General features: G+C 43.7%; 1 protein-coding gene across 1 annotated transcript in view; it reads right to left on the reverse strand.

Moving 5' to 3' along the window:
• LOC146789239 (serum paraoxonase/arylesterase 2-like) overlaps positions 1 to 27,082 on the reverse strand; it is a 375,480-nt gene that overhangs the window by 143,196 nt on the left and 205,202 nt on the right. The window contains exon 6 of the mRNA XM_085630859.1: positions 9,497 to 9,697. Within this exon, the coding sequence (XP_085486985.1) occupies positions 9,497 to 9,697 (201 nt within the window). The remainder of the gene's footprint in view (positions 1 to 9,496; positions 9,698 to 27,082) is intronic.

Genomic DNA, 27,082 nt, shown 5'->3' on the forward strand with positions numbered 1-27,082 from the left:
TGGTTGATCCAGAATGTGTTATCAAACAGGCGGTAGATAATTGTAAAAATGCACTTGAAGTCTGTTTGAGAAAGACATTTACTCCCACAAATATCCTGGGATCTTTTTCATCCATATCCAGTTTGGTGAGGGAGATATTACATGTACAGAAGTGAGGTAAACCTAAATCATCTGGTTGGTTCAACACGAAGTGTGCCAAGGCTTATTCAAACTTAAAAAATGCTCTCCATACTATCCCTAAAAATCAGGATGTTATAAGACACGCTAGAGGGATGTATAAATTGGCAATCAAAGAAAGGAAAACAACCCTGAGAAATGAAGCTTGGGAGTCGCTCCATATGGCTGCTTTAAACCGTGATAGCAGCGCCTTTTGGAAAGCAGTCAGAGCTCCTTTTGTTAAGTCGGAAGGGGGTTCAACAATAGAGATTGCTATTACTGCAGAACAGTGGATCCAACATTTTAACATGGTCTTCAATGGGGAGGGCAATTCTAGTAATAACTTAGTTGAAACTTTGTTAGCCTATAATAATCAACATTCTGACCTCCAATTTACACTGGAGGAGGTGAAAAGGGCCATTTCTGCTACTCTAGGAGGAAAAGCTCCAAGACCCAACGGTGTCCCAGCAGATCTATTTAAATAAACATGGATCTGTGGGGACCAGTGCTTACGCAGGTAGCTAATGCAAGTTGTTCTGCACCTTTTTTGCCTACTTGGGTAGAGTCAATTATCGTCCACATTTTTAAAAAGGGTAACCGCCAGGATCCTGGATGCTATAGACCCATTTCGTTGTTGGACTCACTGATTAAAGTAGTGGGTCGCATTATTTTAGCACATTTAAATATGTGGACACAGGACAACAACGTTCTTTCTGATCTTCAATTTGAGTTCCGAGAAGGTGTGGGAACCACTGAGCAGGGCTTAAACTTAGCCCTATTAGTGGGTAAATACACACGGGTAAAAGAAGAAAGATTGTTTTTAGCATTTGTGGACCTCACCGCTGCATTTGACTCAGTTATACAGGCTAAACTCTGGGAGATTTTAGATAAGATCGGTGTAGATCAACATAGTATCCACTTTCTGAAACGTTTTTACTGTAACACTAGGACAAGAGTACGATTTAGTGTCAGTGGTGGTTGTACCACGCCAATTCCAATTCGAAGGGCGGTCAGGCAAGGCTGTGTCTTGGCCCCCTTTCTTTTTAATCTTTATATAAATGAATTGGAATTGGCATTGGTTAAGGAACAGAACAACTACCCACAGGTAAATGGGCGCCCGATACCTGCCCTTCCCTATGCCGATGACGCGGTCCTAATATCACGGACGCAAATAGGTCTACAAAAGGTTTAAATGTTTTTACAGACTTTATGAGTAATTTAGGACTAATGGTGAATACCTCCAAGATGTTCATAATGAGATGTGGCACAGGGAGTCGAAAATGTCGGGACATGTTTATGGATGGCAAAAAAATAGAGGCAACTAAGACTTTTTTGTACCTAGGAATACTATTCCATGAGGACGACCTGTGGAACCAGGCCCTCCTGTCAAAAAGGTTAGCCTTCCTAAGAACTACCACCGCACTCGCCCAGTTCTTGAAAAAACCAGGAAGAAAACCCCCTGTGGAGCTACTGCGGATTTTTCAATCTAAAGGTATTCTGACCGCAATGTATGGTGCAGGGGTGTGGGGTCTGGCTAATACTCAACCACTTCAGATCGTGGAAAACAATTTTTTGAGATATATTTTATCAGTACCTAAATGCACCTCGTCATTTGTTTGCCATGTAGAACTGGGCCTATCACATTTGTCAGATCTCATAAAACTTGAGCCGGGTCTTTTATGGCATCGGGTATAGACCAAGGATGAGACCAAATTAAATAGGGATATCTTAACTGATATTTTAAAGATGGAAAAGGCTTTAATGATTCCCTGGGTCAGATATGTCCGTGATTTTATGCAGAATTTAGGCCACCCACAGTATTTCACTGAACCATCTACCTTGCGAGAGGTATGTAGGAAAGATCTAGAAAAGGAAGGCCTAATGATGTTGGACTTGTCACGGTTCACGGCAGAAATTGTGAAACCCACTGTACAAGATAATCAACTTATTTTAAGTGTTTTTACCGTTCAACCATATTTAACATTTGTACTTGGAGGTTACAATAGATTTTCATTAACAAGATTCAGTTGGGAATACTGCACAGAATCGTTAGCTTTCCCACTATGAATGATTTGTCACAACCAATGGATGTATGTCCCTGTGACACTTCCTCCAAACAATCTACCATTCATGTCGTCTTTTTCTGAAGATTTTATTGTCAGATAAGGAAAGTGTGGATTCTCCCTATTTTGAAATCTATGGGGGTCAGACAGTGACGCCCAGCGTTCATTGCCCTACAGTCTTTGGATACAGTTCAAGTGATATGGAGATTTGCAATGTTTTTTAAAAAAGTGGTTAGCCTCAGAAAATCTGTTGTTATTTAACTGATCCATGTTGCATTCTGTTTGTCATATTTTAAATGTGTCTTACATGCTATGATGTTATCTCGTTTTACCCAATTTATATTCATGATGGGCATTAATAATGAATTAAATCTGTATATATATGATTCTTATTGCAATTATGTCTTCTTGGAATGCTTTTATGATTGTATTGTACAACAATCAAATAAAGCTGGTCTTTGACTTAGACTTTGACTAACTAAACAACCCAAGTAGCGAGACGTTATGAATATGTATTGAGTTCTCCACTTCTGGGCATAAATAATAAGTACAAATAAAGTCGACGTTACGACGCCAGAAGTTGACGTAAGGCAATTGGTTTCTTACAGCGGGGTCTTCCTCAGGACAGCGTAAGGAGCAACCTCAGTGCAAGACTGCCGTGTCGACAGTGGAAAACTAGGAGATTGGGCTAAGTCGCTCCAAGTGCAGAAAACTGGCAAACACTGCGCATACAGAGATCAGTCTGAGACTATTAGCGGTTGAGTGGTTTGAGGCTTTCCAGCAAAATAGCCATGAATTTCAAGTCTTGGAGACACTAAGGCGCTGGGGAATGAGTCAGACAGGAATTAATCCAACGTCTAGTGATTAATGTGTTACAGAATGGATTTGCATATTCCTTGAAATGAGGAAGTGACAATTTTGTGAGCGCTGAGCAGCTACGACACTATATTGGCGAGTTTTTATACCTCTCTCTTTCTCTCCCACATAACTACATATTACCAACTACGCAGAGTGTGACTAAAACGCTACCCCAACTACCACTCCCCTTGTGATACATGCAATCCACCACAATTTGGTAGGAAACTATACTTATTATGATGATTCTAGTAGGAAGGTGATGTGCAAGTGTATGGAACAATGATGTTATCATTTGACAAAAAAAAAACTGGATTTCTGCATGGAATGATGTTCACTTACTACTAGTAGTAGTGCAGTTACTTATTGCACGGCGCAAAATGCGAGCAAGTAGGGCAATACTGTCCATTATTAGCTCACCTTGATTGAACACAGATCCCCACGTATGTTTGGAATGAGAGCACATGACAGCACCCAGTAGCTTGGCATTACATGGGTGGAACATCCGAATTGTGATGTATAAATGTCTTGGTGTCCTCTCATTTTCTCTTAGAGGCGGATTTAAAACTTAAGGAAAACCGGAAGGAAGATTAGTATACCTACCATATCAATGTTGTGGATGCAGCTTTCTGCACCCCAAAAATAAACATAAGTATTACCTGTTTACATAACCGTGGAGGGAACTTCTATTTGCCCTGAAGAAAGCCTAGGACCCAAGAGGCCATTCTGAAGGGCTGAAACATGTTGGCAAGATACTAGGCAAAGACACTAGGGTCATAGGGCCATCACCTTCTGAAGACCCTCTGTATATATATTTTAATATCCCTGACGCCTCCGCCAATAAAGGGATACCTGGAGACGAAGGAGGATTTTTTAATTTCGTAGACCCCCTGACCTATCGCTCCAAAGTGCTCCCTGGAATATGGTCAAGCCCACCCTGACCTTTAGGAGTCAGGGTGAACCAGATGATGAAGCATGACATCACTAGGGTGTGTGAGGGTTACTAAACATAAAGGAATTGCTCCTTTTCCCGTGCTGAGCGGGTAACGCCACAAGAGTTTAGCGCTGAGCCCCGAACATATTGGGTGGGATACTTTTTGTAGTTCTTGATTTAATGCGGGAGGACATATCCACACCCAACACGCCTCTATACCCTTCTAACCTTGGTGGAGGGCTCTTCACCCTGGTTTTAGTATAATCGTGTTAGTGCTGCCCAAAGCTGTAGGATACCTGGAAAATTTCCAAAACTCAAGTTTGTTTGAACACTCAAAGGATAACTCCACCAATATCTAGGTATCTGCAATCCTTTTCCTTTATTAAAAACACAACATAGAATCAACTAGCATATTCACCTCACTACCAATGCGACCATCCACACCCCTTTCAATCATGACCAAACAACTGGGAAACGGATACTCCGATGACATGGCATCGCGATTCTGGCAGCTCCATTTCTCTTGCCAGACACCAACATCACACAATGCCTCAATCAATCCCAGAACTGGAATGAGCTAAAAGAACTGAGGAGGAATCAAATAAAGATCTTGCTGCATGGGGCAGTAATGACTGAATATCGGAGGGGTAATGCGGCCCACACAGGCCTACTAGTTACCAACAAACCTAAGATTTTTCTCCATGACCCCATTTAAAAAAAAAAAAGGTCACTAATCGCATGGAGATGTACACGCGATTGGTTGATTTTAATTATCAACACAGCTAAATGATTGTCTGAAGCTCTTCTCATCGATATAAAAACTGGCGAGGATGCATTGAGTACACAAATCAAAATCTCAGTATATAAAAAGAAACTTGAGGAGGTTAACAAAGAAATTACTGAACATAAAGTATACTTGATGCAGAGCAAGATTGATATTTGTAGAAAGACCTGAAAAATCTTTCCCATTAAAAAGTGTACCCCTATATCAGGGATGATTACACCAAGCAGCATGCCAATAATACTGGTTCATCCAACAGGAGTGAATCTGGATCGTCATATTCAGATCAAGACGAGTGGTCCAGTGACAACTCCACAAAGAGCTGCAGAGGTAGACAGAGATGACAGAGAAGAGGTGGATATAACCAAACATACCCTCCACCATAAATATATCCATGGCCAGGCCCTTTTGGACACCAACAGTATCAAGGACCACCACCGTTTCAAAATATAACTTACTTCCAACCCAGCCAGAACCAACACGAGAGTTTAGCGCTGAGCCTCGAACATATTGGGTTGGATATTTTTGTAGTTGTTGATTTGATGCGGGAAGGCGTATATCCACACCCGACACACCTCCCTACCCTTCTAACCTTAGTGGAGGGCTCTCCACCCTGGTTTTAGTATAATAGTCTCTGTGGCAAACCCCTGCTGCTTATAGCTGAGAATGCATGCAGCAGAGGCCAGCTAAAAGGTAGGCTTTGTCAGCAGCCAGGCCACCGCTGCAGATAGCTAAAAGCCATCCAACATCACACAGAAGCTTGATCATTCACCGCCACCTCTACCACACTCCCTCCACATATATTCAAACAACAACTAGTAAAATGCTGGAAAAAATCATGGATGCTTTTATAAAAAGAAAATCTAAATTCACAAAAGAAAACAGTAAAAATAAATGTTATGTTGGGAAACCACTTATCGTTCCATATGAAAAAACTTAGAAATTCAATGCAAATACTACAGTTAAATTGCTTTATGGTTCCATTCGAAAACTGAAAACTCCCTAACATTCACAATTAAGGTTTATTACACAATCCATATCTCATTGTAAGGCGAACCCATGCCATACTCTCCCCAGGAAACAATTGTCTGTGACATCTTGTTGACAGATAGAAGAACTACATTATTTGGCCCCTAACTTTAACATTTATAACAGTGGTGGGTTCAGGGAGTTTAAGGGGTCCATGTAGCAAAGCTGTTATATGGCCACATGAGGAGGAGGAGGAGGAGGAGTGGCCCTTGTTCTCCAGCTTCTGAACTCAAAAGAAGTCCTAGCAAAATATAATTAGTGAAGCAGAGAAATGTGATTATATGATTTTTCATGGAATGATGGTGAGTCGAGATGGAATGGAACCATCTATGTTGCCATCCTCAGCCAGTGTTTAACTACCATCTCTGAGTGCAGGCTGATGACTCATTTTTTCCCCGGGTAAAGGAGCTTTAGGAAGAATTTGCCTTGACAAAGAATCTGTCATCTATGTCTTGTACCAAAAGTGCTGACAGGCAGCTACAACAGAGAGAGGAGACCAGGAAGGTGCTCTAAGGCAATGCAATGACACTTTCATTATAAAATGACTGCAGCTACCCCACTTTAAGCCATGCTCTGGGGAAAATCTTTCACCAACAACCATGCATGAAGTGGAGGCTTCCATCCTAGTTTACTAAACAACAATCATGTCTATATTGTCATACGGAAAGGCATTCTTAGCTGCAACTGTATTTTTCCCCGAAAAAACTGCCTAAATAGAAATTAATCTAAAGGATCAAAAGAAATTCACCATTATAGCCCTGCTGATACTGCTGTCACCAGGAATGTAGAGGGCCAGAAAGGATGCTCATTCCGTGTGCAGAGAGGGCACCACGTGTATTTTTTCTTGTGGCATCTATATTGCCCTCCATCTGCTTCATATATGGAGTGGACCTCTGTATCTACTCTGGAAGAAAAATTGTACTTCCTTTTACCAGGGAAATGCTCCATGTGTGCCTTCAAACTTTAGAGTTTCTGTGGAAAACAAGTAGTTATTGATCATGCGCATGTAAACGTATAGTTATAATACCTACCCTCTGAAGATGATTTTCTGCTTTCTGGTATTTGTACCTTCTGTCACTGGATGTCTCAATAAGATCAGCCTGAGCATAATGTGGTCACCAAAAACCATAAGTTGTGTTGTGCTTGGCATCCATTTTCAACTGCATTACTTCAGACCATGACCTGACCTAGAGATGCCTTTCTTCCTATCTCCAGACTTACTAATGCCAATCATACATATGTAATGAAAGCAGTCTGAAAGCTTTGTTCCCAAGCCCACAGGTCTTCGGCTCTGGGATGGTTTGGTGCCTGTAAAAAAAAGACTTTAAGCATGACAGAAGTAATTTTGCAGCAGTTGCATCTGTATAGGGGTTACCTTCTGTTTCACCCTGTGGTATTGGTCAGACTATCTGAGACATTGAGACTATGGGATTCATCTACAGGTGCAGGGCATGGCTTCAGGACCAGTGTGGTGTTTGGGGTAAGACCCCGAACCCCCAAATAAGTTAACTCTTGCCTTGGTAGCTGGGTCTGGGGGTCCTGAGTCAGGTTTGCTATATCTGTGTTGGTTCTTCTCATTGTTCTCATTTCACTAAGAAGTTTTAACTTGCTCATTCTTTTGGATTAGGAACCTAAGTATATATAGTGAATGGTTTACCAAAAAATGTAGCAAATCTGCACCCATAGAAGTACTCCTTGAATGGGTGCAAATGTACTACTTTTTTGAATTCACAAACATTGGTAGTAGTATTCTTGAAAAGCTATGCCAGTCTCAGGTTTCCAGGCGTACTACTGGCAATAAAACACCCAAAAGGTGATATGGCGAATGCTTGTAAATAGTCTGACCATTGGCAATTGCTTGGAGTATTTTTCTAAACCATCGATTTTTCTTACTGTACTGTTCTGGACAGAGGCCCACCTGATGCAAATCAGTACTGACCCTGTTCCTCAAGGGCAAAGTCCATCCTGAACCTTGGTCATCTCCCCCTACAGATGGACCACCCCTAAATCCTGTGGTCCACCTCTTTTTTTTAGTTGGAAAATATAAGATTTACACTCACCGAAACCCTGACTAAGCTAAACCCGATGAGCGTGGAGTAACAGGACACTTGCTTTAAAACAGAGGATGCAACATTAATCCCACCTCATGGTTCCCCTGCCTCATTTCGAAGTGGGAATGCCACAGAATTGCTAATGGCAGATCCTCAGTCTGCTACAACATAAATAACTCCATGTTGGTGGGTCATCTGCCAGAGGTACCGCCAGCATAAGAGATTTGGAAGTTCTGTGCTAATTAGAATAGACCCTGCAAATGCTGTTTATCCTGTTTGCCCGAGACAGTCAGGCGGCAAACAGAAAAAGTAACCAATGATCACAAAGAGCTTAGAGAAAGATCCCATTGTGTCAGGGCAAGTGCTGATATGGCGGCCAAGCGGGAATTATAATTTTGCCAAAAGTAAAGACAGGAGCATGTTCTAAGGTTGCAAACAACTGATTCTGGCAGGATGTTTATCCATGTGGCTTGGTGGGTCAATCCCTGAAGTAAAAATAAGGCTCTCAGTCTAGTCAGCACATCAAAGAATCTACAAGGAAAGCCTTAATTATAATGCCCCACATTTCCTTCTCAGAGATAGAAGCTTATCCCCTGCAATGTAGCCATGGTAGAAAGGGTAAGCCACAATGTGCTCGTGTGATGGTGAACATCTAACATCCTACAAGAGGGAAGCAGGAAGTGGAGAAGGAGATTAAAACATTTTGATTTTTTATGACAGGGGTCTCCAACCTTTTTTTGTGATAGGAGCTATTTATGTTCAATGAAAATCCAACCGATCTACTAATATTATTAGTTTGGTAATAGTGATCACTTCAGACAAGATCACATTAGTGAATCAAAGGTTGGTCGCACTCTGCTCGTCACACCAGCAAGTTGCCCCAAGGAACTGTGGTAAATGTAGTGGCGACGGCGAGTACGCCTATGCCACGATGTATGTAGAAAAATATGTGTTGCATTAGCCATCCCTGGACACGTGTTTCGAGGTAGTTGCCTCTCGTCAGCAGGGAGCAGGTCAGTGTAAAGGGGTGCTGCGTGGACTGCCAAAATGTAATTAAAACAGGTGAAGTACCTCTCATGGCGCGCAGGTGCAGCACCTGCGCGCCATGAGAGGTACTCTACCTGTTTTTACGTTATTGGCAGTCCACGCGGCACCCCTTTACACTTACCTACTCCCTGCTGACGAGAGGCAACTACCTCGAAACACGTGTCCAGCGATCGCCTTTGGAACTGGGGAACCAGGCTCAAATTCCAAACATTGCTCAACATCTTGTGATTCTGGTCAAATCACTTAATCTGCCGGTGCCTAGAAATGTGTAGCATACTTTGGTTTTGTTGTAAAGCCTCGTGCCTGGTACGTGCAGTAGAAATCTGCAAACAAAAAAATGTCATCTCACAGAAATAGTAAACAGGCATGTATTATCACTTTCATCCCCTCTACAACTTGGTAAAATGTGTTAATACATATCTATGAGTGCTACCCACAGGAAAATTAAATTTTTATATGCTTAGGAATATATCAATGTGCAACATACATTTTCCTGCTAAATATTTTAACAAGCCACATTAAACTTAGCTACAGGTAAAGAAATATGAATCTAAAAAAATCAAGTCAGGAGAATACGTACTTCTTGTCATGTGACATGGCAATTCCATTAGCAAAATTAAGACCACTTGCTACTTCTTTCACTTCATTGGGACTGTAATAAACAATGTTCTCCAGTGGAAGATTGAGGTATACCTCCGCAAGTCTTCCAAGACTATTCAGAAAATAATGATCATTTGTGGCGTAAAAACTTTCTGGCCCGACAGCAGCAATATCGTTAACACTGAAATAGGAAACACACAACAAGAAAAATAAATGGTTAAAGGAGAATCCGCAATGTTTGAAGACATTTGAAGAAACTTGTACTTTTTTTATTTTACTGCACCAACTCTGTTGTTTGTCAACTATATCACATGGATGGATAGATGGATGGGTGGATGGATGGATGGATGGATGTGTGTGTGGATGGGTGGGTGGATGGATGGATGTGTGTGTGGGTGGGTGGCTGTTGGGTGAGTGGGTGGGTGAGTGGGTGGGTGGATGAGTGGGTGGATGGGTTGGGGATTGGATGGATGAATGGATCGGTGGATGGATGGATAGGTGGGTGCAGCAATAAGAAAAATATCACTGGATGGAGGGTGTCAACTGCCTAATTATAGTAGAATTGGATAATTCAGAGGAAACTATTATGATAACTGTCTTGGTTTGAAAAAGGAACATGATGGGGCAGATTCACAAATTTTTCACTTAGCGCAGAAACTGAATTTTGTGTGTTGAGCAAGTGGGAAAACACAGCACAGTGCCACTTCTGCTAAGATACGATGCTGCTGCTGAACTGGCACACTGTAAGGCTGCCTTGCATGACGCCCATCCTCGCAGAGGCAAGCATGCGCTCTCTGGCATAGGATTTTTACAGGAACCATATCTTTCCAGTACAGATTTCTATATGTAAACAAAGAAAAGAATGCTACACACTGAATATGTGTTGTGCAGTGCAGCACTAATAATAATTATAATAATAACATTAATAATAACAATAATACTAATAATACTACTACTACTACTAATAATAATAATACTAATTCAAATTCTAAAGCGCATAGCTTCCTCATTTGAAATGTACCAGCCCTAGGTACAGGTGACCACCAGCCTCAATGCAGTTCTAAACCTCCCCTACATCCTGAGCTAAAGAAATAGGTTTTACGTTTTTTCCTAAACAGGTCTTCCGACTGAGCCTGACGAACTGCTAAGGGCAGAGCATTCCACAATTTAGGTGCAAGGTAGCCGAACAAGCTCCTGTCCGTATGTACTTTCTTGAATCTGGGAACAATTGCGAGTATCTCCCCTGCTGATTTAAGTGTTCTCAGCTGTACATAAGGTCTAACAAACGGTTGCAAATATTGTGGACCTTTGTTATTCACAGCTTTGAAACAGTAACACAAGGCTTCAAATGAGGATCTCTGTTTTACAGGGAGCCAATAAAGCTGCCTGAGTGCAGCCTCCACTGGCGCCCTCTTTTGCAGATTCAGTATGAGCCAGGCCGCAGCATTCCGCACTCCTTATAGTCTGTTGATCCTGCCCTGTGTCACTCCAAGATATAGGAATAAATCAAATAGTTTGTGGATCCCGCACCCCATGGGTAGTCTTAAATTCAAATTCTCTTTGTGTAACAAATATACTGGTTTGTTGGGCGTGCAGTAAGGTATCGTCCTCTGAACCTGGATGTGAAATTCGATGAAAGTGTTGCGTTTCCCCACTGGGAAACATCCCTCCAGTGCAGTGCACTTGAGGGATGTTTCCCAGTGGGAAAACACAACAGTTTCCTTCCAAGATATAGGCCATTACAGTAGCCCAGTCTTGACACTATCAAGGCCCGAACTACTGTCTTTCTTGCTGCATTAGGCAAGAAGCACAGTATTTTCCTGTCACTGCAATAATTTAGTTGTCAAAAGACAATTTTTTCGCCTACCCAAATGCAGAGATTCCTGACCCTGGGTTTGGAGTCGGGTACTGGACCCAGTTCCTTATGCCACCATGCAGTTGTCCAGATGCTTGAATGGTTGCCCAGGGTCAGAACCTTTGTCTTTCTAGCGTAAAGCTTGAGGCAATTTAATTCCATTCATTTAGCCACTTCTGCTAAGCAGAGGCATAAGGATGCAGCTATATGTGTGGAGTTTTTTGACAGCATAATAATGAGCTGTATATCATCTGCATATGACAAGATTGAGAACCCATAGAGCTCAATTACATCCGCCAATGGTTGCATTATATACAATAAACACTGAACATGCTTGGACTCAAAGTGGAGCCCTGCGGCACTTCTTGCTTCAGTGGGAGCACCTTCGACTGGTAGGGCTTCTATCGCACCTGAAAGGTGGGCCTTTGCAAAAAGAAGCAACCCATAGCAGTGCTTTACAGCCCACCCTGCACATCCAGAGTGTTAGACCCGGCCTTGTGGCATGGCCATCCCTGACCCCTGGCCACACCCTCTGACCCGTACACCTCATTCAGTCCCCAGTACACGGCCTAGCCAGTCCTGCCCACCAGGACCCACACACACACCCAACCCGGACTTCCCTGTCCGTGCCCTCCATCTTCCCAGTACCACCGGGCCCGCATGCCCACTTCCTGCACCTACGATGGCCGCACGGCCCCAGCACAACCCCGGCCTAGAGGCGCCACCCCGGCTGGGGAACATCGCGCTCCCATAGAGTGAGAGAGGGAGGAGCAGTTTCCATCACACCTCTGACCTCCCCTCGGGAGATGGGTTCGATCGGCCCTCTGGCCTCCCTGAGGGCTGGCTCCACGCCTGCTGGGTGTCTGGGACTCCTCTCGACCCGACCCTGAAAGGATCAAAGGACGACATGGCAGGAAGCTCCAACGAGCGACCCCCAGGTGCTAAGACCCCTGCCTACACAGACTACGGACATCAAAGAGGAGCTGACCTATATCAAGGGGTGCTCTGGGGCTATCTGGCAGATTCGACTCTGGAACGACGAGAGCCCTGCTGACGTGGTCGCGGCTCCCTTGCAACCTTGGAACACCTGAGCCCTGCTGAGTGACTCGAGGCTCCCCTGAAGATCGTAAGACCTCCGAACTTGTGCTTGAGGCCTGCTGAGTGACTCGCGGCTCCCCTGAAGATCGTAAGACCTCCGAACTTGTGCTTGAGCCCTGCTGAGTGACTCGCGGCTCCCCTGAAGATCGTAGGACCTCCGAACTTGTGCTTGAGCCCTGCTGAGTGACTCGCGGCTCCCCTGAAGATCGTAAGACCTCCGAACTTGTGCTTGAGCCCTGCTGAGTGACTCGCGGCTCCGAACGACCCCCTCGGTCCGGCTGGACCGCAGCGTATTCCCCCGGCTCGAGGATTGTGAGCTGTGCGTTGGGTACGCCCCTGCATTTGATCCGGATCCCCACAGACTGTCCCGCTACCCCCTTTTCCCTACCGAGACTCTTTGAGCCCGTGCTCTATTTGTACATATCCATCTTGGTGATCATAAAGATCCGACGTCGCTGAGTAGATAAAAGATCTGTTCCCAAGAACCTACTGTGTGGTGTCTGTCGTGTGGTGCCGTGTGTACGATCCTAGATACGGGACTCTTCCTCTGAGGAGTCTCCCGCCAGTGCCCGGCTACATTACCCCGAGGGTGGGTCTCAAGGTGGTCAGGTGACCTCCCTGTCTCTCCTGGGATCGCCTTCTAACACAGAGTCTCTCTAATAAGATATTGTGGGATTCAGTGTCGAATGCGGCACTGGGATCCAACATCAACAGTGCCACACAGTCGTCAGCATTCAAGATCTGGTGAATTGACTTACCAAAAGTAATGCTGACTCCGTGCTGTATGAGAAGGCAGAATCCAGATTGAGTCCTGTGTAATAGGTTGTGGCTCTCTATAAAGTTTGCTAGATGCTTGTTCACAGCTTTCTTCATGATATTGGAGAATATTGGTAGTAACGGGAAGATAATTTTCAAGCTTGTTGGAATCCAACAGGATTTTTTTGTTTGGAAGGCAAACCACCACGGAACACCAGAGGTCAGGAAGTTGTTGATCAGTTCACCTAAAACTAGGTGGATCACCTCTAGAAGGGACGTAGAAGCTGGATCTATTGAAGAACCCGACTTCGAAGAGGTATATATTGTGGTCAGCACTTCAGTTTCGATGGGCCTGAAACTGAGAATCCAGTGCTATCCTCTGACCAGTTGAACCAAATGCTCAAGCAGGGGGTCTCTCTAGCTCCTGCAGGAAAAGAGTTGTATATATTAGCTACTTCTTCCAGGAAGAACTGCACCAAATCATTGCATGCATCCTTCGTTGGGGTGGTCGTAGCTGACTTCACCACCATTAATAAGAAGAGTTTTGGCCCAACTGGGTTTTATTGGTGTAGTAATCACAGTGAGACTTTTTAAGGCAACAATGTAAAAACATTTGCGGGGTCATACTCTCTGTGCAAGAGAAGCTCCAGGCATTTGCACCTCTTTTTCAGAACTGGTATGTCCTCATTAAACCAGTCGGCCGACAGTCATTTTCTATAGAAGATCTGATTTTCTAAGGGAGAAATTTGATCTAGTGCTCCATTGATCCAAGTATTTACTTGTGCATCTGCTATATAGGTGCATCAGTCCAAACTAGGGTGGCTATTAGCCAGGGAGCCACGGAAAGCTGAAAGAGTAACTTTGGCCGCTTGACTAGCCCACACCGCAGATTTTGATGCAAGACTTTTGGGCGCATTCTCATAAGGGACCAGAAAAGGGATGAAGTAGTCAGACCATAAGAGTGGAATGGCTGCTTAACAACTATATCAGCCATGTTTGAGAAAAACAGGATCCAGTGTGTGCCCCAAATGTAATGTAATGTGTGGGTTTTTTTCTGAAAAAGAAATATATTTCTCCTTGTTAGCACATGCTTCAAGCAGGCACTAATTTCTAAAGAAAAGCCCAGTCTGGCTATTGTGGCAGAATTATCTTTGCCCCTGTAATGCCTGCCGATGGTGGTCCACCTGACATCTAGGGTATTGGTAACGACCGTCGAATTACCATACCGGAGGTGGGAGTGCAGAGGATGGTGGGAAAGACTGCTGCTTCCGACAGGCTCAAGGAGTCTGTCAGGGCTGCGGTCATACTGTAATCCCTACAATAAAGGCGGTACCTGTGCAGGCACCGCCATAGGGATTGCAATGCACCTTTCTGACAGCCTTTTCATGGGGGTCCCACCGCCACAGAAAGGGACTGTGGGGGCCCCTTGCAGGGCCACCATCCCCTGTGGGCCACTGATACATGGCCAAGGGGTACATGTGGTGCCTCCCCAAACATACATGCACTGTGTGCCAGGCATCACATGGTGCCTGGCACACGATGTAGGGATGTTTGCAAACATTTCTTTTACTGCTGTAGCTTGTGCTGTGGCCCTTTTCCAGGTCACAGCAGAAGCTGTAATAGTAAAAGGCATGTTTCCGATGGCCTACACGGTGGTCGTATCACAATGTGGTGGGTGGAACCACTAACTACTTGTCGGGTGTTCTCCATCCCCGTGCAAACGGCGGTCGGACACTCGTCCGACCGCCATTGTAATGAGGCCCAAACTTATGTAAAGGCAGCTTTTAAGTGGAACAATAACTTTTGTGCTGGAAAGTAAATAGCCTTGCAAGACTTTGTGAGGCTTTGGGCTGAAGCAAAGCTTAATACACCTGGTAAAAATATAAATAATGGGGTGATTTACATGTTGGCGGTATGTATACTCCACTGCAACAGAGTATACATACCGCCAACATGAATGTCTGCTCACCTGAACTAAATGTGGACAGACTTCAGTTTGGCCACAGTAGAGACCACTGTGTTTCCGCCATGGCCAAACTTCTCCCAGGGCATTGGGGTAAGGGCCATCGGAGCAATGGCTACATGTCCATTTACCCAATTTAGATGGGCAGACATGTAATCCTTTTTTACTATTTCTTACAGGTAACACCTACTGCTCCCCCTGCCATGGGACAAGACTCCCATGGTGAAGAAAGCATTATATTATTTCTTTACAAAAAGAAAATCCTGTTTCAGGATTTTCTTTTTGTAAAGAATAAAAATTAGTCTGTGCTACGGGGCTGCATCCTGTTGACGCAGCCCAGTAGAACAGAGTAATATGCATTGCTGGGAACTGCCTAGAGGGCGGTCCCTGATAATGCTTTTATAAATGACCTCCTGTTTGGCGGTCATTTATATATTCGACAGGCGATCCCTCCGTCGTGGGGACAGAGTAATTTACTCTGTCCCTATGGCAGAATGGCAGATTGTTTGTCTATATATAAATCCCCCTCTAAGTGTCTGGCCTACAGAGACTTGTTTTCCAAGTTTGAAGTAGGTATATTAGGGTCCCAAAACCTGTGTCTCCTTAACAAAATCCCTACAAATTTCGAATGAAGTGCCCAGTAAAACAATCTTGGGCAGATTTATGTCAAACTTTGCAGGGATGTAATGCTTAGCACAACGTGAAGTACTTGAAGACAGACATATTATTTCTAATAAATAACAATCTTAGAGCGGGCCATCCAACCAAGCAAAAACGCCCTTTTCTCATGACTGCATGGATTTGTTGTCTATCTCAGTTGTCTTTTCGTGATTCAATGGCTTCCCTCCCTATTTTTGTACATGTCCGGCGCTAGAGCAATGTGGTCTTACGGTCTTCTGAATGAATGAATTGATCCTTCTGCTGCTAACCTGAGGTGACTCTTTATGTCAAGGTTTTGACAGTGAAGCTGTCAAAGAGAGCTGGTGCTTATAATGGGCATGAAGTGGTCTTTGAGATCCTCCTTTTGCAACCATCCACTTTGTTCCAACAGCTGCTTTCCGTCACGGGCTTAAGACATTGTCAATTGTCATTGTCAATCATGTCTTGGAATATTTACCTTTCACTTAATGTTACTGGCTGTTTGAGTGTACCCTTCTGACTCCTTATGAGTATTTCTATTAAAATGCATCTGGTTAAATTATTTCAAGGGCAGCAGCAGCTACAATGAACCATTTATTGAATGGAGAAGCCATATTTGGGAACAATGTATTCAACTGTATGTTTCTAATATAGGTGTTGGCCAGGTATTACTGTGAGGGTTTTAGTCCATTTTGGATGATTTATACATAAATTAATGGATCGATTTGAATAAGTCCACAGTGACCACTGTTTTTTAAACAAGCAATTTCCCATACTTTTATTTTTAAACTTGTGCCATTGCTTTATGGGCTCACCCTCATCACCCCTCCAAGGAAAAAAGGTGCTCTTTGAGGGCAAGTGTCCTAATGTCCTAAGCATTTCATGGGACACAAACAACCCATTTAGACATTTGTGATTGTTAAAATATTCTTTTTCTTATGTACTAGTCCCATTTTACGAACCTAAAGAGTTTTTCTGACTCCTAAAATGAGACTGCAATGGTGAGTCCTCTTGGGGCCCTGCCCCTTTGTGAATTGAAAACATAAAATGTAAACATTTCTTTTAAAAAAACAGTTCTCTTTTCTTTAAGGAAACCAGGCTGCATTTAAAAAACAGGTTTATTTTTTTGAAAAGTAATCATAGACATGGTGATCTGCTGGCTCTTGCAGGTCATTATTTATGTGATGCCTCCATGGTGCGAAGTCACAGTTTATGACCTTCCTCATGAATATTCATGAGTTAGGTCGGACTCAAACCAACTTTGGTTTGGATTTTTAAGAACCGGCCTATTAGAACAAGGGTTGGTTCTTAAAAAATCTTTTCTGAGGACAAAAATACTAGTTTGTGAGCAGTGTTTTTCACCTAGATATTCGTACATCTAGCCCCAACTTGTGTAGCATCCTTTAGCATTGCCTTATCAAAGTACATGCACATCCATTGATCTTCCATTCCAACACTTAGTGCCCGATTACGATGCGGTTAGGAAATTTTCCTGACCGAATCGGTTTGGAAATGGTTTCTGACACACTCGGATCCGGAGAGTCCGACCGTCCGAGTACGATGCATCCAGATGCTTCCAGATACGATCTGGTTGAACTTCCATTGACTTCAATAGGAGCCTATGTTCCTAACCGCATCGTAATCGTGCCCTTGGTCGGGAAGACACGTTCCCGATCTGATTCGGAAGGAGCAAATGCCGTAATCGGGCCCTACGTGGGACTGCTTTCCTAACCGCTTCATAATCAGGCTCTAAATATGAATAAAAACATGAGTGGATCATTTTCCAAGTGCAGAATGTGTCTGTGCATAGGCACACATAGGAGAGGCAACAAGGTAGCTTTGAATGGAGAGATGCACTATCTCTATTCATAAAACACTAAACTCCTTAATCCAATGTAGCATATGTAACTATGTCTTATGATAGCATTTAATGCACTATTGCTCATTTTTAGGTTGGGCCTGAAGGGATCACTGACATATTAGCAATACATACAATATCGAAAACACAAAAATATCAGAAATTAAATATCGGTAACAAAAATATTGACTTCTTATACTTAACTTGTAAAACCACAAATATTGAGAAGAAAAATATAGTTGTTAGAAATATCAATTTTAACCTAAATTGAAAACAGAAATATCAGAAACTAAACTATTGTTACATTTAAATAAATACAAAATATGTGAAAAAAGTGATTCGCACAATATTGACTACAATATTATTGCATAAATAATTAAATAATCATTAGGAAATAGAAATATAAAATAAACCAAAAACATTTTATACACATCTGTGAAATAAATATAAATATATTACATCACCGAAATCTTTACCATTCACCCCAATAAATTATATACCTAAAATCATAACAATACAATACCAAAAATTATTACCATTAACTACACCTAATATATTAACCTAACTAGTAATGTATATATACATTTATATTTAAATTCCAAACTATAAAACTACATAACATACATTAAAAATAAAATCTAGATTAGCATCTACTTTAGAAGGACATAACTGAAAAAAATATTCAAACAAAAACGAAACCATCCAATAAAATATAAGTATAAACAACTTCAACTTATATAATCAAACAAACAATTAAATGCACAAAATGAAAGGCACACTAATTTAACAACTAAATACTTCAATAATGACAAATGCTGCAAGATGAGGAAACTCTGCCGGATTCTCTCACCAGACCATTAAAGAAGAAATATATACTTCTAAATTACTACTTAACCAAGTAAATATTTAAACTACAATGTACTTGTTAATAAACCTAAAAAAGTAAAATAACAAATAACTAATAAATTAATCTCTAACTTCTAACTCTTTACATAGATTTCTAAAAGACAAAACTACAACTAGGAAAAGCAATAAACTGCCAGAAAAAAAGACTACCACAGACCAACAAAACGATATAGGAAAGTAAAAAACTGTAGACTCACCCAAATAGCGAGAAAAATAAACCTAATGACCTCAACCTCTACCACCTACCACCAAATTTACATTTTTAATTAAACTGTTGTTTTTGTATCATGCAGCAGAAAAGAAAGCACCTGCTCCACATTAGAAAAGCTGCAAAACCATGAGAAACGTATAAACATAATGTACATGTTGATAAACAAAATAGAAGTAGTTGCATAATTTTACGTGTAAATAAAAAACGTGCACACTTTCAAATGTTGTTTATATTTACACTATTACACTACTTTCAGATACAATGACAGAGGCAGAAAAATATATTACTTCACAGAAGAGAAAACTGTTACTAAATCAGATGAGCTAACCTACAGCCAAGAAAGTACCACCAGAAAACATAAATTGGAAATGTACCAACTATTATTCTAATGCCTCCTATGGAATGGCAACTACAAAAGATTTTATTTTAATTCCCGTAAGAGAGCACAACCAACCCCCAAATGTGACAGAAATAGAAATAAGGGAGGTATTGCAGGTTAAAAGAGAGGCAAGCACTAGTTCCCAGGAACACACAATCAAAATCCTTAAAGATATACTGCCTAATACTGCCTAAAGTCCCAAAACATAGCACAGGTCAAATACCACCTGTCTCCAGTTTAAATTATTTAATTGCATGTGCAAAAGAAGCCATCAGTGATACTCCTCCTGCTTTTCGAAGATATCGAGACATGCAACTACATGAACATTTAACTATGATACATAAAGAAGAACGTTTCCTATTACATGATAATATTCTCAACAGCAAACAACTTACTAAAAGTTATCAAATGTCAAATGTGGATGATATAAAGAACCTTCAAAATGTGTCCCAAACCATTCAATCAGATATACACCATATATAGTGAATATCAAAATACAAATATCCCTTTTATGTAAATGTGCTTGTACTTATATAGTGCACAGCTACCCCGGTTCGGGGTTTTCCGGCACTGTACTCATACCGCTAGGGAACCCTTCCTGGCTTTTTCCCTGTGAAATGTCCACTCCTGGGCATCCCCAGGGTGAAGCCAGGCATCCCAGCGCTGTCGGGGCCGTTGTGGAGATTAAGCAAGCTATTGCCCAGAGTTGCAGTGTGGGACCCATGATTAGAATAGGCACTGAGGCGAGAATATCCGGTCCGTGGAACTTATAGCCCGAGCCCCTGCCACGACAGGAATCGAACCCTGGTCCCGGACCAGTGCTCTGCATCGAGGTCTGCCGCTCTAACCATTGAGCCACACTTTTCCACTTTTATGTATGCCCTTCTACCAAATATACAAAGCAAAACTCACTATGACTTCATAAAACATATTAAATATAAAAAAAATAATTACTAACCCCAAACACTAATCATAGACTTTGAGCAAGTCATGATTCAAACCATTTTAAAAATGTATCCTCATGCTCTCATACAAGGCTGTTACTATCATTTCAATTAAAGCATATGGCAACACCAACAACAATCTGTACTAAGGGCCTGATTTTGAGTTTGGCGATTCCATATATATAGAGGACCAGTAATTGAGCTATTTCGCCTTTCTCAATACCAGCAACATAAAACATAGCATTTCAGCACTGCTTTTAAATTCAAAGATGACATTCCGATTGGTTGATGGATAGTAATGCACAAAAGAGGACTGCTGCAGTTCTGTTTGTTATTTAAAACCCATGGACGCACTTTCTATGTGAACCCTTCTTGATATTGTCCAATGGCCAATCTCGCACTATCACAATAATTTCCCATGAAGTTACAAATAACACCAAGGTGTCGATTCCGACCAGTGAGGAAGAAGTTGCCTCTCATCCAGGATGATGATGACCTACCTCTGCCACCTGTGGAGGATCCAGGCCTGGGACATGATGCCAGTGATGATGATGATGAGGGTGACATCCGCACACAGCTCATCAACAACTTCTTCACCTGAATGTGAGTTTACAGGGTTGTTATGTCAATGTATGGAGTTAGCCTGAAATGTGTTATGGCTCCTCTGTTGCTGTTTGAGTGTGTCTGTGTGCCACTTGACTGGATGCGTGCAGTGATGTGTCCATTCAGTTGGTCTGTACTCCACAATAGTGTAGAACTGCTAACTTGTTTCTGTGTAGGTTTCTTGTGACATGTTTTGTGCATGTGTATTGCATTTCTCTCCTGTCCTGCTGTGCTTTTGACTGTGTCTTGTGTCTGTCCTTCCCAGGGTACTTTGACTGTGGGGAGTTGTCAATTCCCATCAAGTGATGTGCCACACACCCCTGGAGTTCAATTCTCCGACACTTTATGACTGTGTGTCCACTGTAACGTACAATTACCTTGCAACGATTGTGGAATAAACATGTTGCTGATGTGTAATGTACCTGTGCTATGCTTTGTTAGGTGCGTTGTATATCTTCCCACATCTGAGTGACATTTGCTTACCTCACCTGTGGACTTGTTACCACTGACTGTAGATAGGTGTTGTGTCTGTGCATAACAATGTATTTCAGGTCAACATCATTGTGTGTGATGAGTTACATGGACATGGTGAGTATGTGTTGTGGTGCCATAGTGGTGTGTCTCTCTCACATGTGTCACATCAGCATGACATAACGGTGGTCACATTGTTGTAGTATTTGGCATGCACTGTGTTGTTTAGCAGATCAACATCTCCATGACACATGACAAGTTGGAATCACAACAGAGGCAAGTATGATGTACTGGTGAGTTTATTTACAAACAGTGCACAGGATGGTGGGTGCTGTACATTGGGGTTTGAATCCAAAGTTCGCAGTAGAGTTGGAAGTGTTGGTAGCTGAAATGTCCAGAGTAAAGTCCACAGTCATCTGCTACATTGGACCAACATGAACCCTCCATGTCATGTAGGCGAGTTGTGTCAGATACGACAAGGTGAACGTGTTGCGCACAAAGAACATTGTCCAGAACAGGTTTAGAGGCCCTGGGGGATGTGCAGGGACATCTGCGTCTCACTTGTCCTTCTTCGGACGACCCCTCTTCTTCTTGGGGGGAGGTTCCTCAGGTGCAGGCAACTGCGGTGCAGGGGACTCTCCGCCACAGTCATCCTCCCTCCCTGTGGCACTGGCAGACTGGTGTGGCAACAGATGTTGTGGCCACACAGGGAGGTGTGGACATGTTTGTGCTGATCTGGCGCAGGCATACGAGTATGTCCTGATGCACCGCAGTAAGTGCATCCCACTTTGCCTCCATGTGGGCATGGTGGGCAGCCTGCTCCTGTTGCATGTCCTTGAGGATCCCCACTACCTGGCCAAATCCTCCGGCGCTATCTTGGTATGCATCTATGATGCATGCCAGTTGTGGGTCATCATGCAGTCCAGACCCCTCTGCAAGGTGCGCCCTCTGCCTCCTACCCCTCCCAGCACCCCTATCCACACGGACAGGACCTGCGGCAGCACGCACAGGTGACACTGGGACCCCTTGGGTGGTGTTGCTGGTGTGGAAGAGACACCCAATGTAAGTTATGTTTCTACAGGCATCAATGGTTCACATACATGACATTTTCTACTGTGGGTCGGATGCGTGCCTGTACACTGCTTTGTCCAGGGTTGTCACGGACAGAGATTGATATTGTTGTTGCACATTGCCCAGCCAAAATGAAAAATTTCAATGTACATGTCGAAGTGTGTGCATGCCCAGCTCATGTATAGATTTGTCTGTACATGACCATTACTACTCAAGGGCCATCACGTTGCTGACACAGGTGTGTCATCCCTGTACACATGTGAGCTTTAACAAGGACATAAGTGCTATTCCACTGAGGATATGTTGTAAGATTGGGGCATGTGTGGTAGCAGATTTTGCTAGTCTTTGTGTGCCACATTGGTGTATTGGTATGACATGGCCTGTGATCTCTTTGGAGGAAGTGTTTTTTTACAGTGTTCCTAGTTCCCATCTCATTTCATACAAGTGATGATGTCACCATCATGAATGAGTCTGGTGCAGAGTTCTGTACGTGCATATGTGATTTGACTTGGCAATGTTCTCCATGGTGACATGGATTGGGCAAGGTAGTACTCTGGCTTTTCTATGCTTATGACAGTGAGGGCCGGTGGTGTGTGTGTTGCAGTTTGGCTGCTGTGAGTAGCATGTCTCCTCCAATGCAGTCTAGGTTAGACCTTGTGTCTACAGTGTTTGTCAGTGAGTAGTGTGTTGTGTGAAGGATGCATGTGTTTTAGCACGATGTAGAAGTGGAATGCAGCTCACAACAGCACCGAGTGCGAATGAGACCATGCTATGGTGTCGGCTATACTGGTGTGTCTATTCCATTCACTGTCAGATGTCCCCTGTCAATGATGTATATGTGAGTTCCTGTGTGCTTTGCGCAATGTACCATATATGGCTCTCCACACTTGTCATCTGCAAGATACACCTCCCCAGCCCGGCCAGGGGACACCCCTGGACACTGCATCCCCAGACAATGAGTTTGAACATATGGTTGCAATGGCTGTGTGTGCGACCGGGTTTTGTTTGGCCAGTGCATATGTGTGATTGTCAGCCACATCATTTCTCAGGCCCAGTGTCAGACATCTTGTCAGTCCATTCCCACTCCCTGTGAGGCGAGCATGGTTCAGTGTGAGCTTGCTGGGCCATGTGGGTGGGTGGGGAATGTCTGTGACTGCAACTCCCATCATGCTCTTGGCTACACCCTCCTTCCCAGTATGCCCATACTTCCTTCCTTTTGACTCTGCTACCTATGAGGGGGTGTGACAGCAATGGCAAGATGGCTGAATGTGCAGTCCTGGTGTTTGCTGGTGCCCAGTTCCCAGCAGGGCCTTGTTCTCCTAACAACAGAGCCCAGTGTCAGACATCTTGTCAGTCCATTCCCACTCCCTGTGAGGCGAGCATGGTTCAGTGTGAGCTTGCTGGGCCATGTGGGTGGGTGGGGAATGTCTGTGACTGCAACTCCCATCATGCTCTTGGCTACACCCTCCTTCCCAGTATGCCCATACTTCCTTCCTTTTGACTCTGCTACCTGTGAGGGGGTGTGACAGCAATGGCAAGATGGCTGAATGTGCAGTCCTGGTGTTTTGTTGGTGCCCAGTTCCTAGCAGGGCCTTGTGCTCCTAACAACAGAGCCCAGTGTCAGACATCTTGTCAGTCCATTCCCACTCCCTGTGAGGCGAGCATGGTTCAGTGTGAGCTTGCTCGGCCATATGGGTGGGTGGGGAATGTCTGTGACTGCAACTCCCATCATGCCCTTGGCTACACCCTCCTTCCCAGCATGCCCATACTTCCTTCCTGTTGACTCTGCTTCCCTGTGAGGGAGTGTGACAGCAATGGCAATATGGCTGACTGTGCAGTCCTGGTATTTGTTGGTGCCCAGTTCCCAGCATGGCCTTGTGCTCCCCACAACGGAGCCCAGTGTCAGATATCTTGTCAGTCCATTCCCACTCCCTGTGAGGTGAGCATGGTTCAGTGTGAGCTTGCTGGGCTATGTGGGTGGGTGGGGAATGTCTGTGACTGCAACTCCCATCAGGCTCTTGGCTACACCCTCCTTCCCAGCATGTCCATACTTCCTTCCTTTTGACTCTGCCTCCCTGTGAGGGGGTGTGACAGCAATGGCAAGATGGCTGACTATGAAGTCCTTGTGTTTGTTTGGCTACAAGTCCAAAGAGAGCCCCTGTGCTTCACACAGCAGCACCCAGTACGGTGTTTCTTTGGCTGATATTTCACTAAGGTGTGAGTCAATGCATTCTACACGGTGAGTTGTGTGGCATTTGTGTTGAGGGGTGTGTGTGTCTCCACATGCTGGTAAGTATGGTCAGAGCCATCTTGTCAGTCATTGTTACACTCCCTGTAATGTGGGCATGGTTCAGAGAGGTCTTGATGGGCCAATTTGGAGGGGAAGCATTATCTGTGACTACAAACCCCATGATGCTTTTGGATACACTCACTTCACCTGCATACCCACTATTCTTTCCTGTCAGTCAGCTGCACTGTGAGGTAGTGTGTTTGTGGTGGCAAACTGTCTGGCATTGTTTATTTAGCTTTGTGCCACTGCCTTGCTCTATTTGTTTGTAGGTTGGTACATGTTATGACACAGTTCCAAGTCACTATGAGATGGCAGGTATTGTGTTTGTCTGACTAGCATACACATCTGGGGATGATGATCTATTGGTTACTGTGGCTTTGCTTACGGTGCATGGTTTCACTGTCCCCTTGCCACACAATATTGAGTATGTTGTTTGTGGACTCACCAGGCTCTGGTATGTCTGCTAGACCATGGACGCTCTCTGGTGGGAGGATGTCCCGCACCTTCTCCTCCCAGGTCCTGAAGTATACGGGTTTGTCAGGAGGGCGTGATCTTTCTCGATGAGTTTCTTGACCCTCCTGCGCACGTCATACCACCTGTTCTGGATATCGTCCTTTGTGCGCAACGTTGGTGCTTGTGCGTTCACCTTGTCCACAATGCTCGCCTACATCTTGGTTTTCTGTAACATGGGGGTCCTTTGGATCAATGTACCTAACAAATGTGGCTCTAATCTGATGATCTTGTCTACCAGCACTTCTAACTCATCATCTGTGAACTTTGGATTCTTCTTTGGGGGCATGGTGATGGGTGGTGGTGGTGAGTGATGTGTGTGTGAGGGTGCAAGTGAGGGTGGGTTAGTGTTGGTTGTGCTAGCTGTATGTGTGGGTGCTTTTGGTGAGGTGCTAATGGTGTGAAAGTTGTGTGATGGGTGAGTTGTGAGTGTGTCTGTGGTTGCTGTGTGAAGGCTGTTTTCTGCAGGCTGTTGTCTCCTATTTGCAAAGGATCATGGTAGTGATTGATGTCCTTTATATAGGTGGACTTGTGGGTGTGTCTTTGTTCCATGTTTTTTTCCCAGATATTTATTGACTGTGTCATTGCTTGTTTGGTCCTTTTTTTGTCTTTTTACCTCTGGGTTTTCTAGGCATGAAGGAGACGTTCTTCTGACCGAGACGGACGCTGCTGTTGGCTCGTGCGGGCTTCTCTGGCTCGTTCACGCTGACTTTCTTCTGGGTTTCATACGCGTCGGTCGTGGAGATCTCTATTGCTTGGGGTCCCTGATTTCTGTGCGTGTCGTTCATGTGGCTTGGGCTCTGTGCGAGTCGGTCTGGTGTACACGCATTGCATCGTACTGCGTGGATCGGACATCGCGGGTACGTGTCGGTCGGGTTCATTCCTGGTCCTTGTCGGTCGGTGTGAATCGCGTCCGTTTTCCGGGCGACTCACTGTTTTCCCTACGGCTCGGTGGTACGGCTTGTATTCCGTATGTGTCGGTTGTAATTCACAAGTGTTGCATCGTACTGCACGGGTCGTACGGTGCTGGTCCGTGTTGGCCGGTCTTTGCCCCGGGTCCGTGTGGGTCGGTACGCTTTGCGGCCGGAATCAGAATCGGCCCCTTTTTGTTTGAATGTTAAACAAGTGGCAGCATGTTTTTATACACCTGCAGATCATGAAGTTGGCGAGGTAATACTTATCTCCAGCATGTGAATTCAACTTTGGAAGACAAGTGACCAGAGGTCTGAACTTCCGATGCGCCTGGAGCAATCTTTATCTTGAAGGGCAGGCTCATCAAAGAATATGGTAAGCATATGCCCTTCAAATTCATAATACCAATGCAGCCCATAATTATTTGAGAGGAAGGACCCAAAGGCAGGCAGTACGATTACAGACTGAACTGCATTAAACGGTGCCAGATTATGGAAAACGTGCGTATGGAATTTCTAAAGGAAACCCGAAATGTACAAACCCATAATGCTGTAATTGGACTTGTTTCAACAAAAACGATTAAGGGTTTCCAGGTACAACTACAGCACTACAGCTCTCATAATGCCCGTGATGGTATATGAGGCATGGTAAATAGAACTACTAAAGAGCGCAACCACAAGATGGATGTCAAACGCGCCATGGTGTTTTGCATCAACAACGCAGCGTCGTCTCCCTTCGTGTATATATTTATACATATATAGACATAAATATATGATCTAATAGTGATGTTCTTCCCTCTAGGGAAACAGAAAATAATCATGTGATGGCAATAAAACTGCCAGGAGTGTGTTTTACATGCCATCGACTCCAGTATGTACTGGTGTTTAAAAAAATAAGAGCTTTTGAACAAAATGCCTTGCTGAAGCTAGTACAGTATTCCTGTATTGAGTCACAGCTTTGCTGATAAATATATTGATATATTGCTTCTACTGTTGCTATTGTATTGAATTTGTCCATGAGTAAAGAAGCATATAAATAATCAAAAAGTTGCGGAGGTTAGGTCCTCCTTAATATTGAAAGGGCTTCTCTTTCTCCTATAT

The sequence above is a fragment of the Triturus cristatus genome, chromosome 10 (genome assembly GCF_964204655.1).
Source record: "Triturus cristatus chromosome 10, aTriCri1.1, whole genome shotgun sequence".
Lineage (NCBI taxonomy): Eukaryota > Metazoa > Chordata > Amphibia > Caudata > Salamandridae > Triturus > Triturus cristatus.